Source organism: Lepeophtheirus salmonis, chromosome 7 (assembly GCF_016086655.4).
Source record: "Lepeophtheirus salmonis chromosome 7, UVic_Lsal_1.4, whole genome shotgun sequence".
NCBI classification, from domain to species: Eukaryota; Metazoa; Arthropoda; class Copepoda; order Siphonostomatoida; family Caligidae; genus Lepeophtheirus; species Lepeophtheirus salmonis.
The window spans coordinates 10,864,090-10,881,569 of NC_052137.2; the positions used below are offsets into that span (position 1 = coordinate 10,864,090).

The 17,480-nt window shown below is 33.0% G+C and overlaps 4 protein-coding genes across 14 annotated transcripts; 3 read left to right on the plus strand and 1 right to left on the minus strand.

Moving 5' to 3' along the window:
• Window positions 1-527: 527 nt before the first annotated feature.
• PCB (Pyruvate carboxylase) lies at window positions 528-8,619 on the plus strand. 11 transcript variants are annotated; one of them, XM_071890231.1, is made up of 13 exons: window positions 528-685; window positions 772-874; window positions 974-1,008; window positions 2,058-2,239; window positions 3,818-4,053; window positions 4,115-4,585; window positions 4,643-5,028; window positions 5,112-5,489; window positions 5,560-5,794; window positions 5,852-6,233; window positions 6,351-7,628; window positions 7,915-8,110; window positions 8,182-8,619. In XM_071890231.1, exons 5-13 carry the CDS (start codon window positions 3,912-3,914, stop codon window positions 8,272-8,274), a joined length of 3,561 nt encoding a protein of 1,186 aa, XP_071746332.1. In that variant the 5' UTR covers window positions 528-685; window positions 772-874; window positions 974-1,008; window positions 2,058-2,239; window positions 3,818-3,911; the 3' UTR covers window positions 8,275-8,619. The 11 variants fall into 11 exon arrangements, with proteins under 11 accessions (XP_071746332.1, XP_071746327.1, XP_071746324.1 ...); XM_071890227.1 differs by lacking the exon at window positions 528-685 and adding an exon at window positions 2,560-2,599 and having other exon boundaries at window positions 706-874; XM_071890226.1 differs by lacking the exon at window positions 2,058-2,239 and having other exon boundaries at window positions 620-685.
• Window positions 8,620-8,726: 107 nt separating this feature from the next.
• On the plus strand, window positions 8,727-11,095 carry LOC121122203 (uncharacterized). The gene is made up of 4 exons (XM_040717203.2): window positions 8,727-8,883; window positions 9,039-9,223; window positions 9,336-9,635; window positions 10,572-11,095. The coding sequence occupies exons 3-4, from the start codon at window positions 9,404-9,406 to the stop codon at window positions 10,844-10,846; spliced, it is 507 nt and encodes a 168-aa protein (XP_040573137.1). The 5' UTR covers window positions 8,727-8,883; window positions 9,039-9,223; window positions 9,336-9,403; the 3' UTR covers window positions 10,847-11,095.
• Window positions 11,096-12,312: 1,217 nt separating this feature from the next.
• sax (type I BMP receptor saxophone) lies at window positions 12,313-14,663 on the plus strand. Its single transcript, XM_040716045.2, has 6 exons — window positions 12,313-12,454; window positions 12,508-13,254; window positions 13,329-13,646; window positions 13,722-13,909; window positions 13,984-14,215; window positions 14,286-14,663. Exons 2-6 carry the CDS (start codon window positions 12,577-12,579, stop codon window positions 14,430-14,432), a joined length of 1,563 nt encoding a protein of 520 aa, XP_040571979.1. The 5' UTR covers window positions 12,313-12,454; window positions 12,508-12,576; the 3' UTR covers window positions 14,433-14,663.
• LOC121121177 (T-cell immunomodulatory protein) lies at window positions 14,588-17,076 on the minus strand. The gene is given in 5 exon segments (XM_071890236.1): window positions 14,588-15,029; window positions 15,090-15,373; window positions 15,435-15,610; window positions 15,612-16,314; window positions 16,387-17,076. Coding segments are annotated over 5 exon segments (1,902 nt in total). The 5' UTR covers window positions 16,892-17,076; the 3' UTR covers window positions 14,588-14,795.
• Between the last annotated feature and the right edge of the window lie 404 nt (window positions 17,077-17,480).

The following is a 17,480-nucleotide window of genomic DNA, read 5'->3' on the forward strand; positions in this document are numbered from 1 at the left end:
TTTTCGGGAAAAAAAACAAAAATTCCATAACTATTCACAGAAAATTAAATTATTGAAAAAAATTTCAAATGTTAAATTTTTTCGAAAAAAATTTCAAAAATCTACAGGTATTCATAAAAAAAAATTTCAAAAATAAATTAATTGTTCTGCTGCATAACTTGCACCAATGACGAAAATTATTTCTAGTAAAAAGCAAATGTTCCTTCATTTGGGAGGGGGGAGAAGGCAACAGCCCATCCAGCCCACCCCCTGCGGAAGCCTTCTTGGTATCGTTCCATATTATACATTAATCATTTCAGTGTTCCCAGGGTTGATATTCGAGATTAAAGAAATTATATAGTATAATTTAATATAATATTAAATAATTATAAGTATTAGTATACTAAGTGATATCTAGGTCAGCAAGTAATGGTAAAGAGGATAAAGGTTTTTATTGGTTAAATAAACTTTTCATTGGCTAAAGGATCTATTTACATTAATAATGTGTATTGCTTCTTTTTCTACCTATTATATGGTCCTGTATGAACATACAATTTAATGTTACTTAGATCTATAGATTATATTTGTAAACTATTCCGACATATTGTACTATAAAATAAATCTATATTATTTGTATGTTGACGATTTTTAGGGTTAAAAACTTCGAGCGCACTTCTTGTACCAAAACAAAGTTAGGATAGCGAGGGTAAAAAAATAAATTCACATGATTATTTCTTTAAAGTGTTTCTTTACTATTAGTTTCTATAGACTATAATACTGTTTTCATCACAGAAATTGGAAGAACCTGTTTTTCGTACCCTCCTTTGGATCTGGCTTAAATTTATGATTGAAGAGTAATTACTCTTCAGTTGGTGAACAATAATTGGTAGAAGAGGCAAGCCATTTACTTACTGCGACATTATCTTTTTTAGTGTCTACGATACACTTTGACTTTTTAATAGTAATAAATAATTCATAACCTTGTAATTTCAAGCATATGGATAATTATAAATACCACCGAAATTGAGGGTAAGTACTACAATTTTCCTAATATTTTATCAGATGTCTTGTGCATGGTTTTCACTTCCCCTCTTTTTTATACTAACAAGTAACACTACTCATCCAATCAATTCATATCATATCTCAAATAAATGTGACATTTGAGTTGTCCATGATTCTATCAAAAGGAATAAACCAACATGTTACCTATGGAGCATGGCTAAGGTTATTAATATTTGACCAATAACCTCTACTAAGGATTATCCAAAAAAGTTATCCTTATTAATATTTATCATTATATTGATTATGGTAGTTGGATATTTAAAATTAGTGCGTAATTCTTAAGTCAGTACGAACGAGATTTAAAGATATTCAAATGCTGGATTTTGAATTATTTGGTTACTAGTTATATTCAAAGTTGTGCCCGGTTCAGGCTCAGCGGTTCTGTCGGTCTAGATTCTAGTCTCGGATCTTTTTTATACAGGCTGAGTTTGGTAGAAGGCACTTAAAACAAGAGGTTTCAGGAAAGGATATTAGATGCAAACAGCTACCTTACACGTAGAGTGCGTGGTTCCTCAAGTTCCAGCAGGGCCCCAAAAACTAAGGTTGTTTACGACAATAGTTTTCAAAGTGGGGGCCGTGATGGGAGGCTAGTGGGGATGTATAATTGAGAATTGCTTTCAGTCTACATAGACATAGAACACATCATTCGTATAAAGGGGGGCTCAGCTAAAAATGTATCAGTGTAGGAGGGGGGTCTTGGCATAGTAAAGTTATTATAGGGGTCCGTTAAGCTTAGTAGTGGACCTGAGTCAATAATATACCCAACTACCTCTTCCCTGTTTTATTTACACCGTCTGGTGCCTAAAACAACTATTACAAATCCATAAGAAGTCCTTAGGTATTTGAAACTCAGATACAACTGTATCACCCTGGCGACGTAAAAAATCATTGGAAAACGCTGCAATCAAACAAACAACAACAAAAAAAAACTCAGGGAATTGACTTATTGATTTAAACTAATTTATTTTTTATAATATATATTTTGTATTTTCTTTATTATTATAAATTCTATTTAGGAACAAAAGCACAAGAACTAAGACTGATAAGCAATATATTGCGATCTTGGTTCTACTTTGTTGGTTCCGGTTCTAGCGGTTTAAGAACCGCAACTACTTTACCGAAAAAGTTACAACCTTGGTTATATATATATATATGACAAGATTTCTTTCTCTTTTAATAAACGGATCATGTGATGAAAGTATGTACTATCTGTAGAAGTATTTCTAGGTAGATTACTCCTCAATTGCTCGTTAATAAATCTAAATAGTCAATATTAGTCTAACACAACTTTAAAACTTTGTATACAAAAAAAATACTATATTAGGTTCCTAAAAAGTGTTAAATAATTAGATAATTTGTTGAGATTTCAAAAAACGGACTGTAACAATTACAGATCCATGTAAGCTCTAGCTTTAATTTTTTTTGTGTTTGTAAATTCCTGCTTATTGAGTTTTTTTTTTGTTTTTTTGTTTTTTTTTCGAAAAACTTCTAACACCATCCCCTTCTATACGCTTATAGGTACCCAATAGGAAGCGTATAAGACTATCTAAGAAAATAGGTAGGTACACCATACTTTTTTTTTTATTTAATGTGGCAGCATTTCTACCCCATTTACTTATTTCTTGCTTTGACTAACCTAATATCAAAGAAGGACATCGTCTCATAAATAGAGTCTAGATAATGGGAGTACCAAAAAAGATGTATAATGTATTAGTTGTATTTTATTAAAGTCTTTGTTCGCGAGCTGTAGTAACATACATACAGAGTAAAGTATATATTTTATATTAAAAAAACTACATATTAAGCAAAAGTTGTGGGTTTTGAAATTTTAGAAAATCGACAAGTAAATCAATTCATTGAATTTAAATAATAAACTCATTTCTGCTAGTAGTCATACTACTAAGAAAAACTATAGTTATACATAGGCTATGGAGTTTTAGTCACTGAATTTGGGTGGATGACAAATGCCGCCCTTCTACTTTTTCGATGCTTTGCCCATTACTACTGGTATCCAAACCCAAGACACTTAGAGATTTTTATTTTACTGAATGTATAATTGTTAAGAGTGTAGACAGTTTTATATGAGAGAGTTGAAGTATATTTATCATGCATTGTCTGTTGAGAAGTTCTATAAATAAAATATTGGAAAGCATGTATAGTGTTGATGAATGGAGTTAGTTCTAACATTGCTACAACTACGTAGAAGGAATGTTTAATAAGTAATTTTGTGCTTTGAGATACTTTATTATTAATAAGGTAATAAGTACGAAATAATTAACGATATATTTGCTCTTTCCATTTCTAATTCTTCATATTTACATTAATCATAAGATTAACTCTTAAATAACTAGCAATTTGTTCAAAATACTATATAAAGATACACTAGATAGACGAACTCTTTTGTATAGTATTTCCTTAAATTTAATTTTACTAGTCATGAATAGAGGAAAGCATTATCTATGAGTATGATATTAATTTACTCATCTAAGAAAAAAGGCAGAATATAGTAAAACTAAGCATTCTATACACATATTATATGTACTGTATGTATGTTTTGTTCATTGTGCTGCTTATTGTGAGACTCAAGTTTCAAACCCAATATGATAATCATTTTTATTACAAGTAAGTTGTTTTTTTTCTTCATAGTTTATGTTTATAATGTGGAAAGTGGAGACAGTTCCTCTTTAAATTTATTAGTGTATTTTTATTCATTTTTCGCAAATCAATCAAACTTATAAAACATTAAACGTCATTAATTTTTTTAAATATGTTTCAGACTTTTGTATCCTTCCGTTGGATTGTGTTCCGTATTTACTATAGAATTGCCTTTATTTTCAACCTAAGTGAACTACTTTTTGAAATAATTTAAAATGATACTATCGAGGAGCTATTCCGGTATTAATATATCCGGACGAAGAATTCATTCTTTAAATAACCGTTCGTCTAGAGGATATTCTACGGGGAATACACCTGTCATTAAACCAATTAGGAGTATCCTTGTTGCAAATCGAGGTAAATTGAGATAGTAGTTGTCAATAATCATAAATGGTAATTTTTAATATTTATTATGCAGGTGAAATTGCTGTTCGAGTTTTTCGAGCATGTACAGAAATGGGTATTCGATCTGTAGCTATATTTTCTGAGCAAGATAAAATGCAAATTCATCGTCTTAAGGCAGATGAAGGGTATCTTATCGGACAAGGAATGGATCCTGTCGCTGCTTACTTAAATATTCCTGAGATTATAGAAATTGCCAAAGCCAATAATGTTGATGCAATTCATCCTGGGTACGGATTTTTATCGGAAAGGTCAGATTTTGCTGCAGCTTGCGAAGAAGGTGGAATCAAATTTATAGGACCAAGTGCAAAAGTAATGGCAAGAATGGGAGACAAAGTGGCAGCTCGACAAACTGCAATCGATGCAAATTTACCTATAATTCCAGGAACAGATTCTGCTTTAACAGAGGCTGAGGAAGCCTATGAATTTTGCAAGAAACATGGTGTTCCAGTCATCTTAAAGGCTGCTTTTGGTGGTGGAGGAAGAGGTAATTTTTTAATGATTATCTAAGTATACTTTATTATAAACCTTGATCTGTTGATAGGTATGAGAGTTGTTACGAAGCTTGAAGATGTTCCAGGACAATTTGAGCGTGCTCATTCTGAAGCAATAAAGGCATTTGGTAATGGTTCAATTTTTATTGAACGCTATGTTCAGCATCCTAGACACATTGAAGTACAAATCATGGGAGATAAATACGGAAATACTGTGCACTTGTTTGAAAGAGATTGTTCTGTTCAAAGAAGGCATCAAAAAGTTGTTGAAATTGCACCTGCACCCAATTTGGATCCTGTTATCCGTCAAAAAATTCTAGACGATGCAGTTCACCTTTGTAAGCATGTCGGGTATTCTAACGCAGGAACTGTTGAATTTTTGGTCGAGCCTTCAACGGGTCAGCATTTTTTCATGGAAGTGAATGCTAGATTGCAGGTAATTCGCAATTTTAATTATATTAGTCATCGAATTAAGAAATATTTTAATTATAATTAATCTATGTTTTACTATATTTTTAGGTTGAACATACTGTCACTGAAGAAATAACATGTGTAGATCTTGTTCAAACTCAAATAAAAGTTGAAGAAGGTCATTCCCTTCCAGATTTGAATTTAAACCAAGAAAGTATTCAGCATCATGGTTATGCCATACAATGTAGATTAACTACAGAAGATCCTGCCAAAAATTTTCAACCTGATACAGGAAGAATTGAAGTATTTAGATCTGGCGAAGGAATGGGTATTAGATTGGATAGTGCGAGTGCCTTTGCTGGAGCAATTATATCACCATACTATGATTCTTTATTGGTAAAGGTTATTGCAAGAGCTTCAACATTGGAAGCTACGTGTAGTAAGCTCAGTCGGTCTCTCAAAGAATTTAGAATTCGAGGAGTTAAGGTATAATATAGGCACCCTTGAATAACTTGTTTGACTTAAATAAGCTTTCACATACTTTTTTTTTTCATAGACCAACATTCCATTTGTTCTAAATGTTCTCCAACATCCAGATTTTGTAAATGCCGCTGTGGATACCTGGTTTATTGATGACAATCCTCAATTGTTTCAATTTGTACCCTCTCAAAATCGTGCTCAAAAGCTTCTAAACTACCTCGGAAATGTCATTGTAAACGGACCGAGTACTCCAATTGTAACAGATATTCCACCTGCAGAAATCGACGTTCAAGTTCCTCATTTTCCTATTGGTTGGTACACTTTTTAAACTGAATTGAAAATGATTTTATTTTTCTTTCTTGATCTAGAAACTCCTCCTCCGGGATTAAGAGATTTGCTCAAAAGGGAAGGTCCTGAAGCATTTGCAAAAGCAGTTAGAAACCACAAAGGAACATTATTAACGGATACTACCTTTAGAGATGCCCATCAATCGCTTCTTGCAACTCGTGTCCGTACCTTTGATCTTTTAAAGATATCTCCTTTTGTTGCTCAAAAATTTCCAAATCAGTTGTATTCTCTTGAAAATTGGGGAGGAGCTACATTCGACGTATCCATGAGATTCCTCCATGAGTGCCCATGGGAAAGATTACAGCAAATGAGAGCATTAGTACCCAATATTCCCTTCCAAATGCTTCTCAGAGGCGCTAATGCAGTTGGTTATACTTCTTACCCAGATAATGTCATTTATAAGTAAGTATCATTCCAAGTTTATTTCATATTTTATCATATGGTTTTAAATATATTTGGAATCGTATATTTGTAAACGTATAATTACTATGTCTTAATACGATCTAATTATATTTAAAGGTTTTGTGATTTGGCAGTTAAGACGGGTATGGATGTTTTCCGAATATTCGACTCTCTCAACTATCTACCAAATTTGATTTTGGGGGTAGATGCTGTTGGCAAAGCTGGTGGTGTCATTGAAGGGGCCATATCTTATACTGGAGATGTAACAGATCCTTCAAAAACAAAATATGACCTTAAATATTATTTGAAACTTGCTGATGAACTTGTCAAAGCAGGAATTCACGTGCTCTGTATTAAAGATATGGCAGGACTTCTGAAACCTCAAGCAGCAACTATTTTAATTGACGCTCTTCGTCAAAAATATCCAGATATTCCTATTCATATACATACACATGACACCTCTGGTGCTGGAGTTGCGTCCATGATTAATTGCGCAAAAGCAGGCGCTGATATTGTTGACGTTGCGGTTGATTCAATGTCTGGAATGACTTCTCAACCATCGATGGGTGCATTTGTTGCTAGTTTAACAGGGTCACCTCAAGAAGTCAAAGGTGCAGTTATGGACGATATAAGTAGATATTCTTCATTTTGGGAGCAAACTCGAACACTCTACGGACCATTTGAGTGCACAAAAACTATGAGATCTGGAAGTTCTGACGTATTTGAACATGAAATACCTGGAGGACAATATACTAATTTACAATTTCAAGCATTTTCCCTTGGTTTGGGTGACCAATTCATGGATGTTAAAAAGAAATACGCACAAGCAAATCAAATATTAGGGGATATTGTTAAAGTAACTCCATCTTCCAAGATCGTTGGGGACTTGGCCCAGTTCATGGTGCAAAATAACTTAAGTAGAAAGGAAGTTGAAGAGAGAGCATCTGAGCTCTCATTTCCTCAATCTGTGATTGAATTTCTCCAGGGCTATATTGGGCAACCTTATGGAGGATTTCCTGAACCCTTCAGGTCCAATGTAATTAAAGGTGGTCCTGTGGTAGAAGGAAGGCCGGGCGTAGAACTTGATCCAATTGATTTTGATGATCTTCAAGAGAAGCTAAAACTTAAATTTGGTGATGGCATTTCAGAATTAGATGTAATGAGTGCAGCTATGTACCCAAAAGTAGCTGAAGATTTCTTTACCTTCAGAAATCAATATGGACCTGTTGATAAATTCAATACTCGACACTTTTTGATTGGTCCCAAAATTGCTGAAGAATTTGAAGTAACCATTGAACGAGGGAAAACATTGGCAATTAAGACCCTTGCTTGTTCCGCTGATCTTAATAGTGAAGGTCAGAGAGAAGTATTTTTCGAGCTCAACGGTCAATTAAGGTAATACACTTTATAAATTCACTTAAAACCATATATACATTATAAATGTAGATTATAGATATTTTCAGTCAATTTAGTTTCACATTTTAGACGCAATATAATTTTAATTTTAGTATCAATTGTTATTATTTGGTATTTCGTAAAAATTTATTACAAATGTAGAGACGGGTGATATTTTAAAATTTTTATTTATTCGAAATGAGCATGAAATATTATTTGCACATGGATGGAGTTTCATTATGAAACTAGGAGCTTAGTTTTTGACACAATGTTATTATCATTATAGATCTGTGTTTATAACTGATAAATCATCGAAGGAAGGACAAATTGTAGCATTGAAGGCAGATCCAACTAATGTTGGTCATGTTGGTGCTCCAATGAAAGGAGATATTATAGATGTTAAAGTGAAATCTGGTGATAAGGTATCAAAAGGAGATGTTGTTGCAATCATTTCTGCTATGAAGATGGAAATGGCTGTTCAGGTACATAACCATAGCGGTGGTTTTATTTTGATGATTGTATTATTGTATGTTTTTTATTTATTTTCTTTTAGGCCACTTTGGATGGAGTGGTAGGCTCTATTGAAGTCAAGAAAGGACAAAAAGTAAACGGAGATGATCTTTTAATTGAAATTGTTGAAAAATAGATGTCTTAATTTTTACATTCTTATTTATATATGAGCAGAGTAGTATTAATGAATATTGATGATCATGACGTATGTACATCATAATTAGGAATTATTACTATGTATTTATCTATTTTTTTACTGTCCTATATAATATTTTTAAATTAATGTATCCATATTTTATTTTATTATACATCAAATGAATTTTATGGATTATGTGTACTTTTATTCATTTATTTTTATTAATTATGTGTAATGATTCCGATTTACATATTATGTACATAGTACATGCAAATCCATGTAGACATCATGTGGGAGAAATATGCATAAATAGTTATTAATATGAGAGATTGATTAATCTATTAATATTCATGTCTATAAAATAATTTCATGTTACCATTCCTTTCTAGCTGTTGAATTTATAATGATTTGAAACACAGCATTAACCTTCTTTTTTTTTGTAAAACGCATAGAGTATATATGTACGTAGTAGCTTGGTTGTCATGGTTTTAGATATACGCGGTCTTTTTATCAGAAGTGTTGAGGGAAAACAGTGATACATATTTCCGATTAGTGGGTGATTGATTCTCAAACATTTGTCATGTCCAAATTGAATCATTTCTCGTCTTGGTACGTTTGAAGTTTCCTTTACTATAGTAGTATTGTATTCGTTATTTTTGTTCAATATTTGTAGAACCTTTTTTTTTAAATAGATTCTGTAATTGTATTTCAAAAAACTCTATTTCATATCTTTTGTTTGTTATTTAAAAAAACAGTAATTTCAGATATTTATATACATACTGTATTGGAAATCAGGCAAGCCATCATCCTTTTCATTTATCTCTTTTTACTACCTGCATCCGATCTTTACCGCCTCACAATTTGTGCAATGTTCTCCACTTTGTAATTACCCGAAGGGCTTGTAAATGTATTAAATAGAATGGTGCATACTATATCGAACATATAATTTGTACGTATAAATATTGACATTTTCAATTCCTTTTGCAAAAAATATGACTGAAAGAGCAAGAGGTATTAACAAGAAGACTACTTCTCATAATTTATTAATTACATTATTCAAGACGCCCATATAGGACTTAAAGATGTTTTCGGAGAAGGAAAGAAAGAATTGGAGAGACTGGATTGATTAATGGATGAATTATTTTTCTTACATCAAATACTTTTCATCAGACAAAATTGTTCTAAAACACTTCTTCTTACTTTTTATGTTGTGATGGGATGCGGTCAAAGTACTAGAGTAACTCCACCAGATACAAGAGACAATTCTAGATCTATATTAGATAATAGTAGTATCCAAAGTAGTGAAAATAATGATAAAGTCGACCACGTTTCTCATCCTGAAAATCCAATCATTCAAACAGGTAATCAATGATATTTTTTTTCTCAATTCAGAAAAGGCAAACAAATTAAAGTGTAATTACAATTAAATCGTACAAAAAAATTAGAATTCGGTTGTTTCCTTGTATCAGCTGGGATATAAACAATATATGTAACTGTTTCAGAGATTTAAGTTCACTATATTTTATTCATATGTAGTTATTTTGCTCATTCAGCATTTGAATTTAGCCTAATGTATTCACATTATAAATGAAATAGGATCGAAGAACTAATTTTTTTGATTTCTTTGATTATTGTCAAGGGCTCAAAGATTAGTTGGTGGGGTGAGAGCCGAATGATTGTAATTCAAATATTCATTTTACAGAACTGACTTTGGAAACTCTCCATTCTTCCATTATGAATAATGGTGTTTTCCAAAATTAATAGAAATTTATATCTATTAACCTTGGGTGTTTTCAACTAAATTTATCTTTTTTGTAGTATTAATATTAAATTTAAACATTTCTAATTTTTGAGTTACGAAGATTTGGCCCTCAACCCTCGAGTTGCAAATTGAATATATGCCTGTAAAATAAGATAATTTTATCTAATAATACTTGCATATTTGTTATATAAGAATTATAATTAAATGCGATTTTATAGTTGTTTTTTACCATTTAAAGTAACATAGGTACTTATCGATCAAAACATGCTTCAAACTCATGAATTAATAATTCGTATTGCATGTGAGGAATATATACATTATACATACATAATTAATTGTACGTATACTAATGTTTGAAAACAATAACCTCAGAAAAAAATCAATATGGTTTCTCCCGGCACCATATACGACTCTTGAGTTATGAATAATACTAGTCAATAATTTAATAACCCTTTAGCGGTTTAAATTTTGGCTTCTTTTTTTGTATTAAATCGTTGAATACTAAAAATAGTAATTAATATTGATTCACTTTCAGATACTTTAGTCGAAGATACGTTTAATCGAATTCCTCTTCCACCCATTAAAAATTCAATGACTGAATCATCTCTAATATCAAACTCGTCCACTCTTTTATTACCTTCAATTACCAATACCAATGCTAATCTACCGCCATTAAGTTATAATGTTCTTGATGATATTAAATCACTCGATTCAACTTACATGAACGAGGCTCTTGATAAATCATCATCCGTAGGAATCGAAAAAACAGTTCGAATTGCAGAGGGGTTCTCTCTAATACCCAATGAATGAGATGAGAAGATGGTTGGGCATAAAGGGAGACAATATGGAAAATGTAATACAAAATAATAGTATATATAGCCAGGACTTGAACCATAGTGGTTCCCTTTGAATTCATATTTCCCATTTATGAGGATATATTTTATAATATGTTGAATATCAAAGCTCATCTTAACTTAAGTTATTTTCAACTCGATTACATCAATAAACATATTATATAAAATAAATATTCATATATCATAAAATACAAGGCTAAACCAATGTTTTGAATTATTTTAAGATTGTCATATATCCAATAGATAATAATAATGAATGGGATATATGTGTAGAAGTAGTATAAAAAGATCCTGGAAATACTTTTTGTGAGAACTTATTCTGTAAAATTAACTTATTACACAAGAAACGTTTCTTTTAATTCTATTAGTGATACTTTTTGATTATCTAATTGGGAGCACCACGTGGTTGATTTAAGCAAAGTTAAATCTCAGGACAGTTTTTTGGTCTAGCCCGGAACGACAGTCCCTCTATCTTGGAGGCGCAAAAAAGGGAGCTCCGAATTTGAATTAAGAGTTATCTCTTCCAACTACTTAGGAAGATTCAAACTCATGAAGTAAGAAATATTCATCCACCTTTTCACCAGAAATTACTAATTATAACAATAAGTCATGAGTCATGACTTATTACAAAATAAACGATGAAAGAGGATCCAATGCAGATTTACTGTACTTGTTTAAACTTTAAATTGAGTGACTTCACACTTTTTACGTTATTATTTTATCGGAATGAAAGTACATTTCGGGCTAAGTGTAATTTTTTATCTATGAAAATTTTAATGGTAATTTCTTATTACCAAAGTGAAAATAGCAAGAGAAGAAAAAATGAAGTTTTCTCGTTTTTCTCTTTAAAATTATTTAGGTTTTTATGTAACCTCTACAAATATAATCTTATCAAATCCAATACCAATGACAAGATAAAATTGGGATAATATTTTTATCCCTCCATTTTGGCTGTTACACTCAATGAAGGCGGCAAATTGTAACTTGCAAGGGGAATGATTTAGAAATAAAGTGAACTGCAACTTTCAAGTTATGTGCGATCCATCCGCATTGCAAAGTTGTTACTTTATTTGTTAGTAAATGCTACTTAGATTGTGCATTCAGAGAAATTTCTAAGGGAAAAAGAGGAAGGCTGGAGGCTTGATTCAATACTTCTAAGAAAGAGAGAGTGAAAAAAGCTAGTAAGCAAGCAAGCGTCTGAGTGAGTGATCAAGTAAATGAACAAGCAAGGAAGTAAGTTTGAGTTCTTAAGTAATAGCACTAATCTATTCACTATTACTTATTGAGTGATATTAGTAGTAAAGTCAAAAGAATATAAAAGTGAAGATGGGAATAGAAAGAAAAGAAGGAGAAAGAGACGTATGCTACCTATGTACGTACGCGCGTGGATCTGTGAAGACTGAATGAAGAGTGAATGTTTCTATCTCTGTGTTTCTGTGCGTATGTCGAAGTGGAATGACGTCATTGACATAAATCTCATAGCTGAAACTGCTACAGAAATCCTAGTAAGAAATACGTAGCGAATGAAAGACTGGACGACCTATACAGATTGAGATACTACTAAGTACTAATAACTAAAAAGTAATAAGTAATAGTATTCATTACTACTCAAATTAGAGCTGTACCTACGTAAACAAAGAACTGGGAATGGACGAGCTGAATATTGAGTGATTGTGTTGATTGATTATGGTTCGCTACTCGTGTTATTCATGTGATACTCCGGAGTGTGAAAAAGAAAGAGTTTGTGATGGGGCAGTGCAGTGCTACACTTCACACGTCCGTGACTCTGAAGGGCACGTTCGTCGCAACAAGGGATGTGCCAAGCATTTGGAGCATGCCATTTTTTATTGCAGTACCCCCAGCTACGACGGGAGGCGCCATCATGAGATGTATCAGACTTCTGGACAATATGCATTCTCTTGCTGCCGAGGTCACCTCTGCAATAATGAAACAGTTTGGCCGGAACTGCCCCCAGTGCCTATCGTTAGTGCTCCAGACCCACTTCCCGTTCCCGTCTCCCCGGAAAACGCGAGCAACTCTCCCTCCAAACTCATTCTTGCCATCACCTGTCCAATCCTCGTGTTCTTCCTTCTCCTGGCCTTCATCCTCTTTATCATGCACAGAGCTCACAAGAAGAGGATGAAGGGACATCACCGGGTCCCTGTAGATTTTCATGAGGGATCCGCTGATCTCGACGAACTGGGTCTTAGAGCCACTGCCGCAGGGGATTCCACTCTTAGGGAAGTCTTCAACGACCGCTCTATGACCTCGGGCTCTGGAGCAGGTCAACCTTTTCTTGTGCAGCGAACTCTGGCAAAACAAATTGTCCTGGGAGATTGCATTGGCAAAGGAAGATATGGAGAGGTTCGTTATTTTCCTTGTTTCATAAAAAGAGAAAAATAACCTACAAACACGAATCCAAATATTATGTATTCTAGGTATGGAAAGGAGTTTACAATGGTGATAATGTTGCTGTCAAAATTTTCTTTTCTCGTGATGAAGATTCATGGAAGAGAGAGACAGATATTTACTTAACCACTCTTATTCGTCATGAAAATATTTTAGGCTATATTGCATCAGATTGTACTTCAGTTAATTCATGCACTCAACTCTGGTTGGTGACGCATTATCATCCTTTAGGGTCTTTATATGATCATCTTAATAGAACAAGTCTTAGTGTTGAAGAAAGTATGAAGATTCTCATTTCCACATTGAATGGATTGGTTCATCTACACACTGAGATTTTTGGAACTAAAGTATGAATCAAGGAATTAAAATTGTGGCTTGGAATGCGTTAAAAAAGTTAAATGTTATTCTATTTTTGTTTCTAGGGAAAGCCTGGGATAGCTCATAGGGACATGAAAACAAAAAATGTTTTAGTCAGGATGGATGGAACTTGCGTAATTGCTGATTTTGGATTAGCTGTCACTCATACCATAGCCAATAATGAGCTAATTATTCCTCAGAATTGTCGTGTCGGCACAAAACGGTATATGAGTCCAGAGATATTGGATATGAGGTATGTAGTAAATGCAGTTACTTAAAAGATAATATTCATTTATCTTTGGGTTTTTTTAAACATTTTTTTCCTAGTATTAATGTGAATCATTTTGAATCATATCGAATGGTTGATATTTATGCATTTTCTCTTGTTATTTGGGAAATTTTACGCCGTACAAGGTCATCTGAAAACAATAAAGCCAATGAATTTGCTCTTCCTTACTATACGGATGTTAATCCAGATCCTGGATTTGATGAAATGAGAAAAGTGGTTTGTATTGATAACAGACGGCCTGAAATTCTTTCTCGTTGGGAAGCAGATCCAGTGAGTTACACTTTCCTTTTGTGGTTGAGATCTGTTATTTATTAATAACTTTTAATCTTTTATTTTATAGGTTATTAAACAAATTGTTAAAATTATGAAAGAATGTTGGCATGAAAATGCAACAGCTCGTCTTCCAGTTCTAAGGATTAAAAAGTCCATGAAAAATATTATACTCTCTGACCCAAAATTACATTTAATATTCGATGAAATATGCTAGGATTATCTATTTAGTCGTGTTTTTTTAGTGCCATTTTATTAAGAAGTAATCTTCTGCCTTATTATTCATGAATTATGTGCCTTTTATCTGTTTAATATTTATATATAAAAATTATATATTATATTGCAAATAATATATATCGTACCACTTAGTAATACTGAGAATACTCTTTATTTTGAATATATTGTATTTTATCATGAAATAAATATAATAAAACGGAATGAATATGAATATGTGCAATATAATTAAAAATATTTGGTCTTGAGATAATTAGATGTCATAATTAATGACAAAGGAAGGGATGTGTCATTCATTAATTTGACTAGATCACTCGTTAAGTGAACAAATAAGAGCATAAAGAATCTACATTGCATCAAAATGAAATCTGTGAGACTCTTCGCGTCGTTCTTTATAGTCAGCTCGACGGTCTCTCCAATGCAGAATACCAATAATAAGAGCAACCAAGCCACATGTACCCACTAGTGCAAGGCCTGTGAGTGTTATACTCCTACTTGGAGTTACATATAATTTCAAGAGCCATTCGTAAGGTTCATTTGGAGGGTAAGGAATGACGTAGAGTTGAGAATTTGGGATGATCTGTAAATAAATTAAAAGATAATTCTCGGGAAAAAAATAAATGAAACAACGATGACTCACTTGAGGCCAAGTATGGTTCTGACTTCCCAGAGTTGAATTTGTAACACTTACTGACATATAATCGATAAAATTAGGAGAGAGTCCTAACCCAAAAATGGTGTACGGTAATTGGAGTGCATTATGAGCAGTTTGAGTCAATTGCGATGAACAAGATTCGACAAATATAACTGATTGATCTATGTCAGGACGGTGAGATTTATAACATACACTTTGCCCAGAAAAACTTGTACCGTAAGGAACCGGTTCTCCTTTACAGTCATAAGATGAACATGGAGGTTTGACACCTACGGAAATGAGAGTAAGTATAAAAACTATTATTATAATTTATAGTCAAAAATGCATTACCTGTTAAAACGATTACTTTTATAAAATATGCATCACTATTTTGAGTCATATTTGTAAAAGCTCCAAATTCTAAATCTTTTGCTTTCCTGCTTACAGTAAATAAATCTAAGGATCCATCTTCAAAAAAATCAAAGAAAGCAGCCATAATTGTATCATTTGCCCCTCTTGTGTACTCAGGTCGAAAAATGAAACTTCGTTTTTTTATTATCATCGATATTTTTATCAATAGCTCCTAACAAATTAGGTTTGGCTTCAGAGTTTAGAAGCAAGTTCGTTCTAGTATAGCCTAATACTTTGTGTTTTAGTCGAATGAGCACGTCAGGATAACCATCTAAATTTACATCCCCAACACGAGCAGTAAGCTCAAAATAAGGAACATCCTCCTCTTCAGAAATGATATCTAGCTTCCATTGTCCGAAATCTTCTTGTTGGAGTGCCGGACTAAGAGTTGTCTTACCAATTCTGGTTAGTTTACTCAGAGGCCCCATTAGTATTGTACCATTTAGGCACTCTTTATCATAGCATACTGGTACAATGATATCTAAGGAACCATCAAGATTAAAGTCTGCAAAGGATGCTTGTCCTATATACTGATAATTATCCATAGGTATCTCCCTTTCTTTTTTGAATGATCCGCTCTTATCTCTCAACCAAATTTCAAACCCGGACTTTGTGGTAAGAAAAAGATCTGCATTTCCATCATTATTCAGATCTACATAAGCATTGGAATGAGGAGAACGAAAGTGAATTTTAAGGGAGGGATCTTCAGACAAAGGCTTCCACGTAGGTGAATACTTTCGATCTGAGCTATAAATGAAAAATCCAGGTTGATTTTTATTAATTGCTGTAAATATATCAGCAACATAGTCCTCATTCTCATCTATATGTAAAAACAAATTAAATGATTTAGAAACGTCGTTTCAATAGTAAACATTCGAGGCATTAACGTTACCCATAACTAAGGGGTGAATATCTGAAAAAACCGTGAAATTCCATCCGTTGGAGCGTGCCTCATCACTACAAATCAATGCATGAGAACCATCCTCTGGGTCACGATCCCCCCATAGTACAAGAGAACGGTCCTGAAATCGAACATTGACATCAAGACATCCATCCCCATCGAAATCTCCCAAAGAAGCTCCTTGAATGACTCCTCTGTTGAAGTGGCACACCCTCTTTTTGTCTCGTAATTTCTTGACATCAAAATAAGGAGAGGAAGGAGATGAGGCTAAAGTTTGGGGAATGGCAAACAAAATGGCAATTTTGGAGCGTTCCTCAGAATCTGTAACAAATACGTCGGTTAATTTATCAGCATTGAAATCCCCAAACGCCAAAGGAATCATGGAACGAGGCAAGGAGCCCAAGATCTTGGAAGTCACATTTTGTAGCAACTGTCCAATGCATAAATGTGGAAAAAGAATCCACATAAAATATAGTACTAAAATGACGTTCTTCATCCTTTTTCTAAAATCCTCGATATATTATGATTTAAAATTTGTAAATTATATCAGAGCAATGGACCCAATTGCAAATTAGCATAGGTAGTTCTTCGGTTCTACTTATAGTCCTTGTTTCTCCTAGATTACTTCACAAGAGAGGTGACGTAATCATGTGTGAAATGACAGATGAACACAAGGTGACTATATACAAGGACGTCAGGGAGTACTATAGCCTATACGGGCTATAGGCTATAGGCGCTAGGGACGGAGAGCGCACTCTTTTCTATATGTTTTTTAATACAATAAGCAATTATATATTTATAGAACTTAATATATTCATCGTTTAAAGTTCCACAATGTCCTTAAATAAAATTATTTTCAAACCTTATTCCCATTTGAATAATTTCTGTTTTAGTAACATACTAAAAGTTAAGATTTACAATATAAATGGTTTTCGAATTCTAAGAATGATTTAATTCGTTCTGATAACCCAACACCTGAATCAATATAAACAAAAACGCAATACATCTTTGTGTTTATAACTTTATATTTATCAATATATTACATAAAAACCCATACAAAATTCAAAAATTACAACAATTTACTT

Bases quoted from the DNA above. Each gene is read 5' to 3' on its own strand.
- sax (XM_040716045.2), top strand. From the start codon at position 12,577: ATGGTTCGCTACTCGTGTTATTCATGTGATACTCCGGAGTGTGAAAAA. The intron at 13,255-13,328 runs GTTCGTTATTTT...TATGTATTCTAG, and splicing joins GCAAAGGAAGATATGGAGAG to GTATGGAAAGGAGTTTACAA. The intron at 13,647-13,721 runs GTATGAATCAAG...TTTTGTTTCTAG, and splicing joins CTGAGATTTTTGGAACTAAA to GGAAAGCCTGGGATAGCTCA.
- LOC121122203 (XM_040717203.2), top strand. From the start codon at position 9,404: ATGGATGAATTATTTTTCTTACATCAAATACTTTTCATCAGACAAAAT. The intron at 9,636-10,571 runs GTAATCAATGAT...ATTCACTTTCAG, and splicing joins AAATCCAATCATTCAAACAG to ATACTTTAGTCGAAGATACG.
- PCB (XM_071890231.1), top strand. From the start codon at position 3,912: ATGATACTATCGAGGAGCTATTCCGGTATTAATATATCCGGACGAAGA. The intron at 5,795-5,851 runs GTTGGTACACTT...TTCTTGATCTAG, and splicing joins AGTTCCTCATTTTCCTATTG to AAACTCCTCCTCCGGGATTA. The intron at 7,629-7,914 runs GTAATACACTTT...TTATCATTATAG, and splicing joins GAGCTCAACGGTCAATTAAG to ATCTGTGTTTATAACTGATA.